The sequence below is a fragment of the Rana temporaria genome, chromosome 8 (genome assembly GCF_905171775.1).
Source record: "Rana temporaria chromosome 8, aRanTem1.1, whole genome shotgun sequence".
Lineage (NCBI taxonomy): Eukaryota > Metazoa > Chordata > Amphibia > Anura > Ranidae > Rana > Rana temporaria.
In genome coordinates, this window is record NC_053496.1 from 30307849 (window position 1) to 30323563 (window position 15715).

The 15715-nt window shown below is 48.7% G+C and overlaps 1 protein-coding gene across 1 annotated transcript in view; it reads left to right on the forward strand.

Moving 5' to 3' along the window:
* Positions 1-1814: 1814 nt before the first annotated feature.
* FAM204A (family with sequence similarity 204 member A) overlaps positions 1815-15715 on the forward strand; it is a 54671-nt gene continuing 40770 nt past the window's right edge. The window contains exons 1-5 of the mRNA XM_040361484.1: positions 1815-1989; positions 8305-8389; positions 12015-12060; positions 12142-12241; positions 13182-13271. Coding sequence (XP_040217418.1) covers positions 1888-1989; positions 8305-8389; positions 12015-12060; positions 12142-12241; positions 13182-13271 — 423 coding nt within the window. The 5' untranslated portion in view covers positions 1815-1887. The remainder of the gene's footprint in view (positions 1990-8304; positions 8390-12014; positions 12061-12141; positions 12242-13181; positions 13272-15715) is intronic.

Below are 15715 nucleotides of genomic sequence, written 5' to 3' on the forward strand. Positions count from 1 at the left end.
ACCTACCAAGACATGGCCATCCACCTTAACTGATAGGCCGGGAAAATAGAGAATTAATCGGAGAAGCAGCCAAGAGGCCCATGGTAACTCTGGAGTAGCTGCAGAGATCAGGTGGGAGAATCTGTTCACAGGACAACGATTAGTCACGCACTCCACAAATCTGACCTTTATGGCAGAGTGGCAAGAAGAAAGCCATTGTTGAAAGAAAGCCATTAGAAGTCCCATTTTCAGTTTGCGAGAAGCCATGTGGGGGACACAGCAAACATGTGGAAGAAGGTGCTCTGGTCAGATAAAACAAAATTGAACTTTTTGGCCTAAAAGCAAAACGCTATGTGTGGTGGAAAACTAACACTGCACATCACCCTGAACACACCATCCCCACCGTGAAACATGGTGGTGGTAGCATCATGTTGTGGGGATGCTTTTCTTCAGCAGGGACAGGGAAGCTGGTCAGAGTTGATGGGAAAATGGATGGAGCCAAATACAGGGCAATTTAAGAAGAAAACCTGTAAAGGCCCATACACACGATCAGACTAGCAACTCAGGAGGATCTAAGGCAGTGATGGGGAACCTTGGCACCCCAGATGTTTTGGAACTACATTTCCCATGATTCTCACCTGAACTGCAGAGTGTGTGAGCATCATGGGAAATGTAGTTCCAAAACATCTGGGGTGCCAAGTTTCGTCATCACTGATCTAGGGTCTAAAAGAAATACCATCCATGGAGAAGCTAGGTTCTAGATGAAATACTGACTCAGGAAGATCTAGGTTCTAAAAGAAATACTACCTCAAGAGGTTCTGGATCCAAGAAGAACTACCAATTCAGGATGATCCAGAACTTCTACGTTGGGAGGATCTAGAACTACCAACTCAGAAGAATCTAGACAAACTACCAATTCAGGAAGACTTGGGTTCTAGGTGAACCAACTACTTGATAGGATCTAGGTTCCATTAGAATTACCAACTCTTTCTTGAAAAACTGAAAAGGATAAACTAGTATAATCTTTATTGTGAAGCCATTAAATCTGTTTTATAGTATGGAAGCAGCTCTGTGCTGAATACTGCGATCATACACCGTGTGTCCTCTGCTCCCGCTCTTTATGATCTACGCCCAGCCATGTCTCAGCCTTGGATGGAGTGGGGAAGACTGGGTTCCAGTCAGGAGAGATTTCCTCTCACTTCCTGTCCTTCTGACTGTGGTCAGTGGAACTCTAATACTCATATCTCCCAACTTTTTGAGATGGGAACGAGGGACACCTATTAGCAAAAGCATGTAGGCATAGGACACACCCTCTGTCACACCCCCTTAAAGGAGAATAAAAAAAATGATTAGTAAAACCCACAAGTGCTTTTTTTTTTACCACTATTACTCCTTTTTTAGCATTTAAAAACGTAGCAATTTAGAAATCTGATGAAAGGTTTAGCACTGGAAAACATTTTTTGATAGATAAATAGAGTATTTTATATACAACTATAGAGATCAGACCAAAATGAGGGACAAATGAGGAGGAAAGAGGGACAGAGGGATTTTGATCCAAATCAGGGACAGATGGAAGCTATGCTTATACATGGACAGAAATAACCCCCTCCCCCACAAACTAGAAAATGTTTTCAGCTGGAGACAGACATTAATGTTCAATGAGAATATTGTGAGATGGGCCCCTCATAGGTCAGAGTCGCCCCTTCATCTCCAAGTCTCAGGATAAGGGAACCCGAGGACGAGGATGACAACACTGACAGACAGTTCCCTCCCCCAACCCCAACAGACTCCCAGCATGCTCAACTCCACACAGCTCGCTGGGCGCTTTAGAATGACGTCACCGGAGGGGGACTAGAGCACCGTACAGACACTTCCGGTTCTCCGTGGTAACGTGGGCGGGGACAGAAGATGTGGAGCGGACTGCCCTCACCGGGACCGAGTGACAGCGACACTACCGAGGATGAGGAGGAGAAACAGGAGACCGGCAATGTGCCCGCCGCCAGCAGAGCTGTACGGACCACCCCGTCATCCCTGTCCCCATTCCCTTCACCCCCCTCAAGCATTCCCATCCCCCCCTCACCCCCTCCTATATCATTCTCCTCAGTCATTCCCATCCCCCTCATCCCTGTCCACCTTCACCCCCCTCCTATATCACCCTCCTCAGTCATTCCCATCCCCCTCATCCCTGTCCACCTTCACCCCCCTCCTATATCACCCTCCTCAGTCATTCCCACCCCCCTCATCCCTGTCCACCTTCACCCCCCTCCTATATCACCCTCCTCAGTCATTCCCACCCCCCTCATCCCTGTCCACCTTCACCCCCTCCTATATCACCCCCCTCAGTCATTCTCATCCCTGTCCCCTTCACCCCCCTCCTATATCATCCTCCTCAGTCATTCCCATCCCCCTTCATCCCTGTCCCCTTCACCCCCCTCCTATATCATCCCCCTCAGTCATTCCCAGCCCCTTCATCTCTGTCCCCTTCACCCCCTCCTATATCACCCCCCTCATCCCTGTCCTCATTCCCTTCACCCCCCTCAAACATTCCCATCCCCCCTCATCCCTGTCCCCCTTCACCCCCCTCCTATATCACCTTCCTCGGTCATTCCCATCCCCCCTCATCCCTGTCCCCCCTCACCCCCTCCTATATCACCTTCCTCGGTCATTCCCATCCCCCCTCATCCCTGTCCACCTTCACCCCCTCCTATATCATCCTCCTCAGTCATTCTCATCTCTGTCCACCTTCACCCCCCTCCTATATCATCCTCCTCATCATCCCTGTCCCCCTTTATCCTCCTCAGTCATTCCCATCCCCCCTCATCCCTGTCCCACTTCATCCTCAGTCATTCCCATCCCCCTTCCTCCTCCTCAGTCATTCCCATCCCCCTCTTATATCATCACGCTCCTCATCATCCCTGTCCACCTTCATCCTCCTCAGACATTCCCACCCCCCTGCTTCTCAGTCATTCTCATCCTCCCCCCCCCCCATCTATATCATCCTCCTACTCATCCTTGTGCACCTTCATCCTCCCCCCTCAGTCACCCCCCCCTCAGTCATTTCCATCCTCCTCAGTCATTTCCATCCCCTCCTCATCCTCCTCAGTCATTCCCATTCCCCCTCCTATATCGTCATCATCCCCCCTCAGTCATTCCCATCCCCCTCCTATATCATCTTCATCCTCCTCCTCCTTGTCGTCGTCCTCCTCCTTGTCGTCGTCCTCCTCCTTGTCGTCGTCCTCCTCCTTGATCTCCTCCCCCTTGTCCTCCTCCCCTTCACCCTTCTCAGTCTTTCTCGCCCCCCCCTCCTATATCATCTCCTTCCCTGCCCACCTTCATCCTCATCAGTCATTCCCATCCTCTCCTCCAAAGATGTGCTTGGGTGTGTTCGGGATCCTAGTCCCAACCCACCTGCCCGATCCCGCCAGGAAGCCGACACTGCGCACCGCTAATCACAGGCAGTGAGACATTTCACAATCTGGGCAGCTGCCGACCAGGAAATGTCTCACTGCCTGTGATCAGCGGTGTGCAGTGTCGGCTTCCTGGCGGGATTGGGCAGGTGGGTTGGGACTAGGATCCCGAACACGCCTGAGCCCACCTCTACCCTTCTCATCTTCTTCCCTACCCGCCTTCATCCTCATCAGTCATTCCCATCCCCTCCTCCTATATCATCTCCTTCCCACCTTCATCCTCATCAGTCATTCCCATCCCCTCCTCCTATATCATCTCCTTCCCACCTTCATCCTCATCAGTCATTCCCATCTCCTTCCCTACCCACCTTCATCCTCATCAGTCATTCCCATCCCCTCCTCCTATATCATCTCCTTCCCACCTTCATCCTCATCAGTCATTCCCATCCCCTCCTCCTATATCATCTCCTTCCCACCTTCATCCTCATCAGTCATTCCCATCTCCTTCCCTACCCACCTTCATCCTCATCAGTCATTCCCATCCCCTCCTCCTATATCATCTCCTTCCCACCTTCATCCTCATCAGTCATTCCCATCTCCTTCCCTACCCACCTTCATCCTCATCAGTCATTCCCATCCCCTCCTCCTATATCATCCCCTACCCACCTTCATCCTCATCAGTCATTCCCATCCCCACCTTCATCCTCATCAGTCATTCCCATCCCCTCCTCCTATATCATCTCCTTCCCACCTTCATCCTCATCAGTCATTCCCATCTCCTTCCCTACCCACCTTCATCCTCATCAGTCATTCCCATCCCCTCCTCCTATATCATCCCCTACCCACCTTCATCCTCATCAGTCATTCCCATCCCCTCCTCCTATATCATTCCCTACCCACCTTCATCCTCATGAGTCATTCCCATCACCTCCTCCTATATCATCTCCTTCCCACCTTCATCCTCATCAGTCATTCCCATCCCCTCCTCCTATATCATCCCCTACCCACCTTCATCCTCATCAGTCATTCCCATCCCCTCCTCCTATATCATCTCGTTCCCTACCCACCTTCATCCTCATCAGTCATTCCCATCCCCTCCTCCTATATCATCTCGTTCCCTACCCACCTTCATCCTTATCGGTCATTCCCATCCCCTCCTCCTATATCATCTCCTTCCCTACCCACCTTCATCCTCATCAGTCATTCCCATCCCATCTCCTATATCATCTCCTTCCCACCTTCATCCTCATCAGTCATTCCCATCCCCTCCTCCTATATCATCCCCTACCCACCTTCATCCTCATCAGTCATTCCCATCCCCACCTTCATCCTCATCAGTCATTCCCATCCCCTCCTCCTATATCATCCCCTACCCACCTTCATCCTCATCAGTCATTCCCATCCCCTCCTCCTATATCATCTCGTTCCCTACCCACCTTCATCCTCATCAGTCATTCCCACCCATCATCTCCTTCCCTACCCACCTTCATCCTCATCAGTCATTCCCATCCCATCTCCTATATCATCTCCTTCCCACCTTCATCCTCATCAGTCATTCCCATCCCCTCCTCCTATATCATCCCCTACCCACCTTCATCCTCATCAGTCATTCCCATCCCCACCTTCATCCTCATCAGTCATTCCCATCCCCTCCTCCTATATCATCCCCTACCCACCTTCATCCTCATCAGTCATTCCCATCACCTCCTCCTATATCATCCCCTACCCACCTTCATCCTCATCAGTCATTCCCATCACCTCCTCCTATATCATCCCCTACCCACCTTCATCCTCATCAGTCATTCCCATCCCCTCCTCCTATATCATCTCCTTCCCACCTTCATCCTCATCAGTCATTCCCATCCCCTCCTCCTATATCATCTCCTTCCCACCTTCATCCTCATCAGTCATTGCCATCCCCTCCTCCTATATCATCTCCTTCCCACCTTCATCCTCATCAGTCATTCCCATCCCCTCCTCCTATATCATCTCCTTCCCACCTTCATCCTCATCAGTCATTCCCATCACCTCCTCCTATATCATCCCCTACCCACCTTCATCCTCATCAGTCATTCCCATCCCCTCCTCCTATATCATCCCCTACCCACCTTCATCCTCATCAGTCATTCCCATCCCATCTCCTATATCATCTCGTTCCCTACCCACCTTCATCCTCATCAGTCATTCCCATCCCCTCCTCCTATATCATCCCCTACCCACCTTCATCCTCATCAGTCATTCCCATCCCCTCCTCCTATATCATCTCGTTCCCTACCCACCTTCATCCTCATCAGTCATTCCCACCCATCATCTCCTTCCCTGCCCACCTTCATCCTCACATTCCCATCCTCTCCTCCAAAGATGTGCTTGGGTGTGTTCGGGATCCTAGTCCCAACCCACCTGCCCGATCCCGCCAGGAAGCTGACACTGCGCACCGCTAATCACAGGCAGTGAGACATTTCACAATCTGGGCAGCTGCCGACCAGGAAATGTCTCGCTGCCTGTGATCAGCGGTGTGCAGTGTCGGCTTCCTGGCGGGATTGGGCAGGTGGGTTGGGACTAGGATCCCGAACACGCCTGAGCCCACCTCTACCCTTCTCATCTTCTTCCCTACCCGCCTTCATCCTCATCAGTCATTCCCATCCCCTCCTCCTATATCATCTCCTTCCCACCTTCATCCTCATCAGTCATTCTCATCTCCTTCCCTACCCACCTTCATCCTCATCAGTCATTCCCATCCCCTCCTCCTATATCATCCCCTACCCACCTTCATCCTTATCAGTCATTCCCATCACCTCCTCCTATATCATCCCCTACCCACCTTCATCCTCATCAGTCATTCCCATCCCCTCCTCCTATATCATCTCCTTCCCACCTTCATCCTCATCAGTCATTCCCATCCCCTCCTCCTATATCATCTCCTTCCCACCTTCATCCTCATCAGTCATTCCCATCCCCTCCTCCTATATCATCTCGTTCCCTACCCACCTTCATCCTTATCAGTCATTCCCATCCCCTCCTCCTATATCATCTCGTTCCCTACCCACCTTCATCCTTATCAGTCATTCCCATCCCCTCCTCCTATATCATCTCCTTCCCTACCCACCTTCATCCTCATCAGTCATTCCCATCCCATCTCCTATATCATCTCCTTCCCACCTTCATCCTCATCAGTCATTCCCATCCCCTCCTCCTATATCATCCCCTACCCACCTTCATCCTCATCAGTCATTCCCATCCCCACCTTCATCCTCATCAGTCATTCCCATCCCCTCCTCCTATATCATCTCCTTCCCACCTTCATCCTCATCAGTCATTCCCATCCCCTCCTCCTATATCATCTCCTTCCCACCTTCATCCTCATCAGTCATTCCCATCCCCACCTTCATCCTCATCAGTCATTCCCATCACCTCCTCCTATATCATCCCCTACCCACCTTCATCCTCATCAGTCATTCCCATCCCCTCCTCCTCCTATATCATCTCCTTCCCACCTTCATCCTCATCAGTCATTGCCATCCCCTCCTCCTATATCATCTCATTCCCACCTTCATCCTCATCAGTCATTCCCATCCCCACCTTCATCCTCATCAGTAATTCCCATCCCCTCCTCCTATATCATCCCCTACCCACCTTCATCCTCATCAGTCATTCCCATCCCCTCCTCCTATATCATCTCCTTCCCTACCCACCTTCATCCTCATCAGTCATTCCCATCACCTCCTCCTATATCATCTCCTTCCCACCTTCATCCTCATCAGTCATTCCCATCCCCTCCTCCTATATCATCTCCTTCCCACCTTCATCCTCATCAGTCATTCCCATCCCCTCCTCCTATATCATCTCCTTCCCACCTTCATCCTCATCAGTCATTCCCATCCCCTCCTCCTATATTATCTCCTTCCCACCTTCATCCTCATCAGTCATTCCCATCCCCTCCTCCTATATCATCTCCTTCCCACCTTCATCCTCATCAGTCATTGCCATCCCCTCCTCCTATATCATCTCCTTCCCACCTTCATCCTCATCAGTCATTCCCATCCCCACCTTCATCCTCATCAGTCATTCCCATCCCCTCCTCCTATATCATCTCGTTCCCTACCCACCTTCATCCTCATCAGTCATTCCCACCCATCATCTCCTTCCCTACCCACCTTCATCCTCATCAGTCATTCCCATCCCCTCCTCCTATATCATCCCCTACCCACCTTCATCCTCATCAGTCATTCCCATCACCTCCTCCTATATCATCCCCTACCCACCTTCATCCTCATCAGTCATTCCCATCACCTCCTCCTATATCATCCCCTACCCACCTTCATCCTCATCAGTCATTCCCATCACCTCCTCCTATATCATCCCCTACCCACCTTCATCCTCATCAGTCATTCCCATCACCTCCTCCTATATCATCTCCTTCCCTACCCACCTTCATCCTCATCAGTCATTCCCATCCCATCTCCTATATCATCCCCTACCCACCTTCATCCTCATCAGTCATTCCCATCCCCTCCTCCTATATCATCTCTTTCCCACCTTCATCCTCATCAGTCATTCCCATCCCCTCCTCCTATATCATCTCTTTCCCACCTTCATCCTCATCAGTCATTCCCATCCCCTCCTCCTATATTATCTTGTTCCCTGCCCACCTTCATCCTTATCGGTCATTCCCATCCCCATCTCATATATTATCTTCTTCCCTGCCCACCTTCACCCTCATCCCTACCTTCCGCCTTCTTATCTATGTCCCCATTACTTGTACCCCAGTTATTACTCTAATACTTTGCCCTGATCCCTGTACCCCAGTTATATCCCAGATTACTCACCCCTTCTCAGGCCCCTGTACCTCAGTTCTTGCCTCAGTGGCAGCCCCCAGTAATATTGTGTAATCATCTCCTTCTGTATTTTGTAATTACAGAAATTTCTGGAACTTCAGAAGAAGCGTTCCGAGTTAGAGGCGGAGATCAGCCGGCAGCAGAAGAGGCAGCGGCGGCGTAAGAGAGGTGAGGTATGGATGTGAATGGGCCGTACCATGTTCATGGGGTGGAGCCCCAAATGAGACCACTAATGGCGTAGATCAGTCAGTGGTTCCCAACCTCAGTCCTCAAATACCCCCAACAGGCCATGTTTTGGGAATTTCTCTTAGATAAAATAGCTGTTGGTGGTACTTGAGCACTTAGGTTGAGAACCACTGGTGTAGATGATCCAGACGTCAGGTTCTTCTCCCAGAAGTAATACGAGAACGACACACTTATCCCCCGTTGTATTGATACAAAAAAATGAAAACGGGGGAAAAATATATATATATATATAGTATATATATAAAAAAAAAAAAAACTGTGTCTGTGCAAGGACACATAAAAAAAAGTTCTCTTTTTACTGTATAACTATATTGTTGATACATATTCTTCATTGTTGCCAATGTCCTGGAAGTAATGGAAGCTCTGTAACAGGATATGTGTACATAGTGTTAGTGGAGATCTCACACCCAAGGCTCTCCATTCCTCCTTCTCTCTCGTCTGCTCCCAACAGCCAACCCCCATTCCAACCAATTTGCATTCCTCTTTCGCGTCCCTCCGCAGCAGCCGCCCCGTATCGCGTCCCTCCGCAGCAGCAGCCGCCCCGTATCGCGTCCCTCCGCAGCAGCAGCCGCCCCGTATCGCGTCCCTCCGCAGCAGCAGCCGCCCCGTATCGCGTCCCTCCGCAGCAGCAGCCGCCCCGTATCGCGTCCCTCCGCAGCAGCAGCCGCCCCGTATCTACAACTCTTACCTTCCCCAACAGCTACTCTATTCATCCATCGTTTCCCTCTCCAGCAATCGCTTTCCATTCCTCCATCACCCTCCCAAGCAGCCTTTCTCCATTCTTCAATTGTTTCCCTCCCAGCAGCCACTTTCCATTCATACATTGTTCTCTATAGCAGCCACTCTCTGTTCTTCCATTGCTACCCAACGGCCACTCTCCATTCCTCTTATCAACCTACCTAGCAGCCACTCTACATTGTGTCCTTTCATCTCTTTTCCTCTCCCCAGCAGTAGCTGGCCATTCTATTATTGATTTACCGCCCAGAAGCCAATCTCCATTGTTTTGTTGGTTTTCCCCGGCAGCTGTTCTTCATTTTGCCTTAAAGTGGATGTAAACTCACTCTCATCAATTCTAAAGTACTGCCATAGTGGTGATCTATAAGGATGTACATGCCTTCTGCATGTATCCTTACCTGTCAAATGTCCCCCCTATAGCTGTTTGAAACCCCATAAAAGTCCAGATTCGGTGGGCAGGTCTGTTATTCAGCGCTCAGTGGGCGGAGTTATGTCAGCAGACTCCCCGCCCACCTCTACACTCCCCTTGGCCAGAGCGTGCACAGGACAGGCAGAGCGCGCTCTGGGTAATAGCAGAGCACGCTCACGGCCCCCTGTCATTTGAGTAAACACACATTAATGTTCCGTGACAGCTGGGGATGATCGCTGCGATGGGAACAGCTGTGAGCACCGACCCCCCCCCCCCCCCCCCCGCATGGCTTTTCATCATCTGCTTCTCTCCCTCCCGTGGCTTTCACCTGAAAAGCATGCAGGGGGAAATCGGTGCTCACAGCTGTCCCCGTTGCACCGATCATCCCCGAGTGTCTTCCTCCTCCTCTAGCACCCTGTTCTCCTCCTACCCCGATGTCGCCCCCCTCCGTTTGTCCACGCCCCCCGCGCCATGCCCTACTGACACCAACCACTGCCCCATCCCCCACCCCCTTTCCCAAAAGCACTGTGAAAAAATATAATTAAAAAATAAAACCCCACCCTCCCATCAATAGTACAAAAATAAATTGTAAAAATAATAATTAAAAAAATTTAGTTGTAAAAACTTATAAAAATAAAAAGAAATCCACTGGTCACAAAAAACCTTTTGAAGAAAAAAATATTAAATTGTAAATTAAAAAAAATATCTGACACTGTTCACTATCCTGACACGATCCTGCACGTACTACCCACCACTGTACACTCCGCATTCCTGTGATTTGCACCACATTGCTGTTCAGATCACATGCGATGTTTGTGCGTTGCAATTTCAGTCATACAAACTGTATGGCTGAAATCACATCACATTCGGACCAAACACGCACAGGACCCTTTTTTTGGTCCGCACCAGAATCACATGGGTGTTCACACCTATGCGATTTGATTCATGTCCTAACTGTCAGTTTGCAGTGCGATATGCAAGCTTAATGGGGGTGTCATTACCATTGTATGACACTGCCCAGCAGTTTGTATATGGCAGTGTGAACTGCCGTGCGAGTCGGGTGCAATGTGGGAACCCGCAGTGGAATTGCAGGGTTCCCGAATCGCACCAGTGTGAACCGAGCCTTGGTGGGAGCAGTCAGGTGACATTTGTAGGCTTTATGCTTTAAAGGCTGGGTTCACACTGGTGCGATTCGGGAACCCTGCGAATCCACTGCGGGTTCCCACATCTCACACGACTCGCACGGCAGTGAAAACTGTTGGGCAGTGTCATACAATGGTAATGACACCCCCATTTCAGCTCGCATATCGCACTGCGAACTGACAGTTAGGACATTAATCGGATTGCATAGGTGTGAACACCTTTGCGATTCTGGTGTGGACCAAAAAAAGGGTCCTGTGCGTGTTTGGTCCAAATGCGGTGTGATATCAGCCAAACTATCTGTATGGCTGAAATCGCATTCCACAGACATCGCGTGTGATTTGCGCTGCTGTGCGAATCACTTGCGAACTTGCACAGCGCACTAATGTGAACCAGCCCTAAGCTCATTCAGCCTTACTGGGTGCAAGTATTAAAAGTGAGACATCCACCCCTCCCGCACATCCTGGTAATATAAAGAAATGTTGCATCTGTGATCAGGTGACCTCAGACACACCAAATTGCAATATAACAAGATCACTCAAGCTTTTACTCTGCCCAGCTCTGACTACATCTCCCCTAATCGCTTGTCTATGTATATTCTGATGGCTGTTCACTGCAGCAATCACACTGAACTGTGGATCACACCCCATATTAGAAACATTTAGTCAAAACACAGGAAAGGCAGCCAATACGGGGAGAGGAGAGGGGGATGTGAATTGTGAACTTTTATTTTTTTGTGAACTCCAGGCTAGTGCACAAGATATGTAAATAACCTGTCACTTGAAGTAAGGGGGCAGAAAGGACTTCGATTTTTGTCTGCAAGTCTTTTTATTTTCACTGAACAATAAGAGGATTGCTCAGAGCTGGATTAACTCTGTGTGGCAAGACTGGGCACAGATGATAGGAAATCTTATTCTCTACATTGTGACATCAAAAAATAAAATACATTTTTTGGGGTTTACATCCACTTTAAACCCTCCCAGCAGCCGCTCTCCATACCGCCCTTCATAATTTTCCTCCCCAGCAGCCGCTCTCCATTCCTCCATCGTTTCCCTCCCAGGCAGCCGCTCTTCATTCATTCATTCATTCATTCATTCCTCTCCCCAGCAATCAATCTCTATTTATCTATCTCCACTCTAGCAGTTGATGTCTATTCCTGCCGCCAGTCATGTGCGCTTCTTCTATGCTGTGTGTTCACTTTTGTCAGTGCACTTTATATTCTCCTGAGGATTGTATAACTTTTCATTATATCTTTGCAATTAGGGAAAAGAAAGGCCAGTAGTAAAGAAGCTCCCGAAAAGGTTGAAAGGTAAATGGTGCATTTCTGTCAGTCTGGATTGTGCCCACCTCTTGCAGTAACCCTAATATTCTGTGTTTTTTGTGTTTCCAGCTCAACACCAGAGAAGATCCCAGCTCTGGATACCCTTCAGAAATACTTTGGGATCAATGACCACCTGAATCCACCTGTGTGTCAGAAGGTGCTAAAAAAGGTAGGATTTCTTTGGAAGTATAAGGGGGAAGGTGGGAGAGGTCTCTGGTCTTGATAAAGCTCTAGAAAAAATGTGAGAAGTCATGACTTGGTGGATGCCTACAGAAGGAGGGGAAGGTCTGGGCCTGGGGGGGGGTTTGCGTTCAGTGGATGTCTAAAGGAAGTCTATTGGGCCTATGTTGGGGTAGTAGTTTGGACAAGGTCACAGAAGTCTGGACATAGTGAAGGTCCAGTCTTGATGAAGGTTTGGCAAAGGTGACATGGTTCCTCAGGGTTGGTGAAGTCTAGGCTTGGTGGAAATTTGGAGAATGTGCGTGATCTCTGGGTTTTGTGGAGATTTGTAGAATTTGGGTGAGATTTGGGTATGGTGGCAGTCTGAAAAAAAATTGGAAGAGGCTTAGTGCAGGTCTGGATAAAGTGAGTGGGTCTATGCTGGATGGTAATTTGGATAAGATGTTTTTACAGTTAGAACTTGGCATAGTAAAGGTCCAGACTTGATGGAGTTATGGGCAAGGTGGATGCTTGTTGGAGTTCTAGTGAAACTGGGGTGAGGTCTGTGCATGGTAGAGGTCTTGGGAAGGTGGGTTCTTGGTTGAGTGAAGTTTTTGGACCCCCCACCTTCTCCAGGTTTCCATCCGGTGTGATTTTTAACCATTTTATTCAGACCTTCAGTTAGCCAAGACCCATTATGTGTGTAAGAAGCACGAGTAAACTGCTGTTCTCTGACCCAGGGGCTGAACTCCTATTCCAGGCCTTCATGTCTGAGGGAAATTGAATCGATTGCGGCAAACTTCTTCAGAATGATTTGCAGGTTGTAAGTTAGAGAATGGTAGATGGGGCTGCTCACACAGGCGTTTTTCTTACTGACAGGTTCCATATAATTCTCTTTTGAAGGGTAGATATTCAGTCTTTTTATTAATGTCCTACTTGTCTTTTTACAGTCCCGTCTGGAACAGAACTTGGATTTGTCAGTACAAAAGGGTGAAATTGAAGAAGCAGAACAGATAAGTGACCAGTTGGCCACCCGAGAGGTAAGTAAAATGTATTTCTTCATGGATATCATTTAATGTACAATTGTCATAAAACCACTGCAGAACAAGTGGGTACCGTGAACTATGTACAGGGGGTCTGGGACCACAATTGCCACATAACTGTACCAATTACAACTGGGGTCACCTTGTATGTCTGGATAGTAGTAGTGTTGACCGGCGAGAGGAGAAGAGTATGATGGGCAACAGCATGTGTACAAAAGAGGAGTGTGGATGTGGAGGGTATAACAATGAGCAGTATGTGCAGGGGAGGCGTGGAGAAGGTATGATGATGGACCGTATGTAAAGAAGTGAAGTGTATAAATAAATGACACTTAATTTTTAATTTTTCAGAATTATGCATTACATAATTAACAGTTGCACATTAATTTAAAAATAGACCTATTAATAAAACCTGTATAGAAAAATCTATGCTATTATTAAAAATATATCTCTATCTATCCAATTAATCTGATTTTATATAGTGATTGATTCAGCTGTACCACAAAACTAAGATAACTGTTTCTTAGCCTAAAACTGCCCATAGATTAAAGGGGTTGGAAACCTTTGTGTTTTTTTCACCTTAATGCATCCTATACACTAAGGTGAAAAAAACCCTTGCAGTGTCCGAGGGTCTGAATGCTGCGGTAGTGTATGAAGTACATATAGGCAGCACAGGAGAAAACCTGGAAGGGTATAAGCAGGAGTGGAGTGCAAAACATATGACAATGGGTAGTATATGCATGAGAGGGGGTGATGGGTGTATGAGAGAGGTCAGTATGTGCAGTTGCGTGGAGAGTATTAGAGGGCAGAATGGGAGAGGACTGCAGGGAGTATGACAGCAGGCAGTATGTGCAGGAGGGGGGTGCAAAGGGAGTGACAGCAGGCAGTATGTGCAGGAGGGGGGTGCAGAGGGAGTGACAGCAGGCAGTATGTGTGTGTTGGAGAGAGATGTGGAGATTTTGACAGAGGACAGTATGTACAGAATAGGAGTGCAGGTATGAAGGCTAGTAGTATGAGCTGGGATGGAGTGCAGAGGGTATCATTGGGGGCATTATGTACAGGAGAGGAGTGCGGAGGGTATGAAAGCTAGTAGTATGAGCTGGGATAGAGTGCAGAGGGTATCATGGGGGGCAGTATGTACAGGAGAGGAGTGCGGAGGGTATGAAGGCTAGTAGTATGAGCTGGGATGGAGTGCAGAGGGTATCATGGAGGGGGGGGGGGGGCAGTATGTACAGGAGAGGAGTGCATAGGGTATATGTAGGAAAGGCGTGCAGAAGTTATGATGGTAGGCAGTATGTGCAGGAGAGGATTACAAGGGTGTTGCAATTGGCAGTACGTGCAGAAAAGTAGCGCGTAGGTTATGACAGAAGTATTTGTAAAAGAGCTGTGCAAAGTGTATGATGGGGGATGTATAAGTAGAAGAGGATTGTGACATGTATGACAGAGGGCAGTATGTATATGTGAGACATGCTGAGGGTATGAAGGTTGGTAGTATGAGCCGGGAAGGAGTGCAGAGTGTATTCTGGTAAGCAGTATTTGCAGAAAAGGTGTGTCAAGGCCATGACAAGAAATGTATGAGCAGGAAAGGAGTATGACAGATGGCAATATGTACAGAAAAGGAGTGCAGATCGTATGACAGCGGGTTATTTGTACAGGGTAGAAGTCCGGCAGGAATAACGGCCAGTATGTGCAAAGGTATGAATGAGGGCAGTGTGTACAGAAGAGGAGAGTGGAACGTATGAGAGCAGCCAGTGAGTGTAGAAGAGCGGTGTGAATAATACCATGGTGGGCAGTATGTTCATAAGAGGAGTATGGAGGTTATGACCAGGGGCAGTATGTGCAGGAGAAGAGTGCAGAGTGTTTGTGCAGGAGAGGGGTTCAGAGGGTTTGGCGGGGCAATGAACAAGAGAGGACTGTGTAGATAGAGCAGGGGTGCCCAACCAGTGGCCCGTGGAGCCCTCTGATGTGGCCTGCGACCTCCTGCTCTGGAATGGAATAGAATACCGTTCAAGGTCAGTTTATTACTAAAATCACATTTTATATTTGGGCATATCTGATCTACAGTGGTTACTGGGCTGCTTTCAAACTCATGGTGCAGAGCAGTTTACCTGGACTGAGCCATAGACTTCTGTTATTACCTGCGAGTTTGGTGAGCTTTCTGAAAGTGCTTACCTGCAGAATATAATAGAAGTCTATTGCAAAGTGCAGGAAAGTCAAAGGTACACTGCGTTGCACCCTTGGTGTGGGTAAACCGCAGCGCATTAGAGTGAAAGCAGCCTTGGGCCCCTTTCACACGGTCAGTCCGACCAATTGGACCCTCCATTCACCTCTAAGGTAGTGGCAGATATAAACCGACTTGTGTCCTACTTCCAATCCGATACGCTAAAAAAATAAAAGTTTAGTGGGCTGTGTCCGCTTTGCATATGCAGAGCACACACGGACAT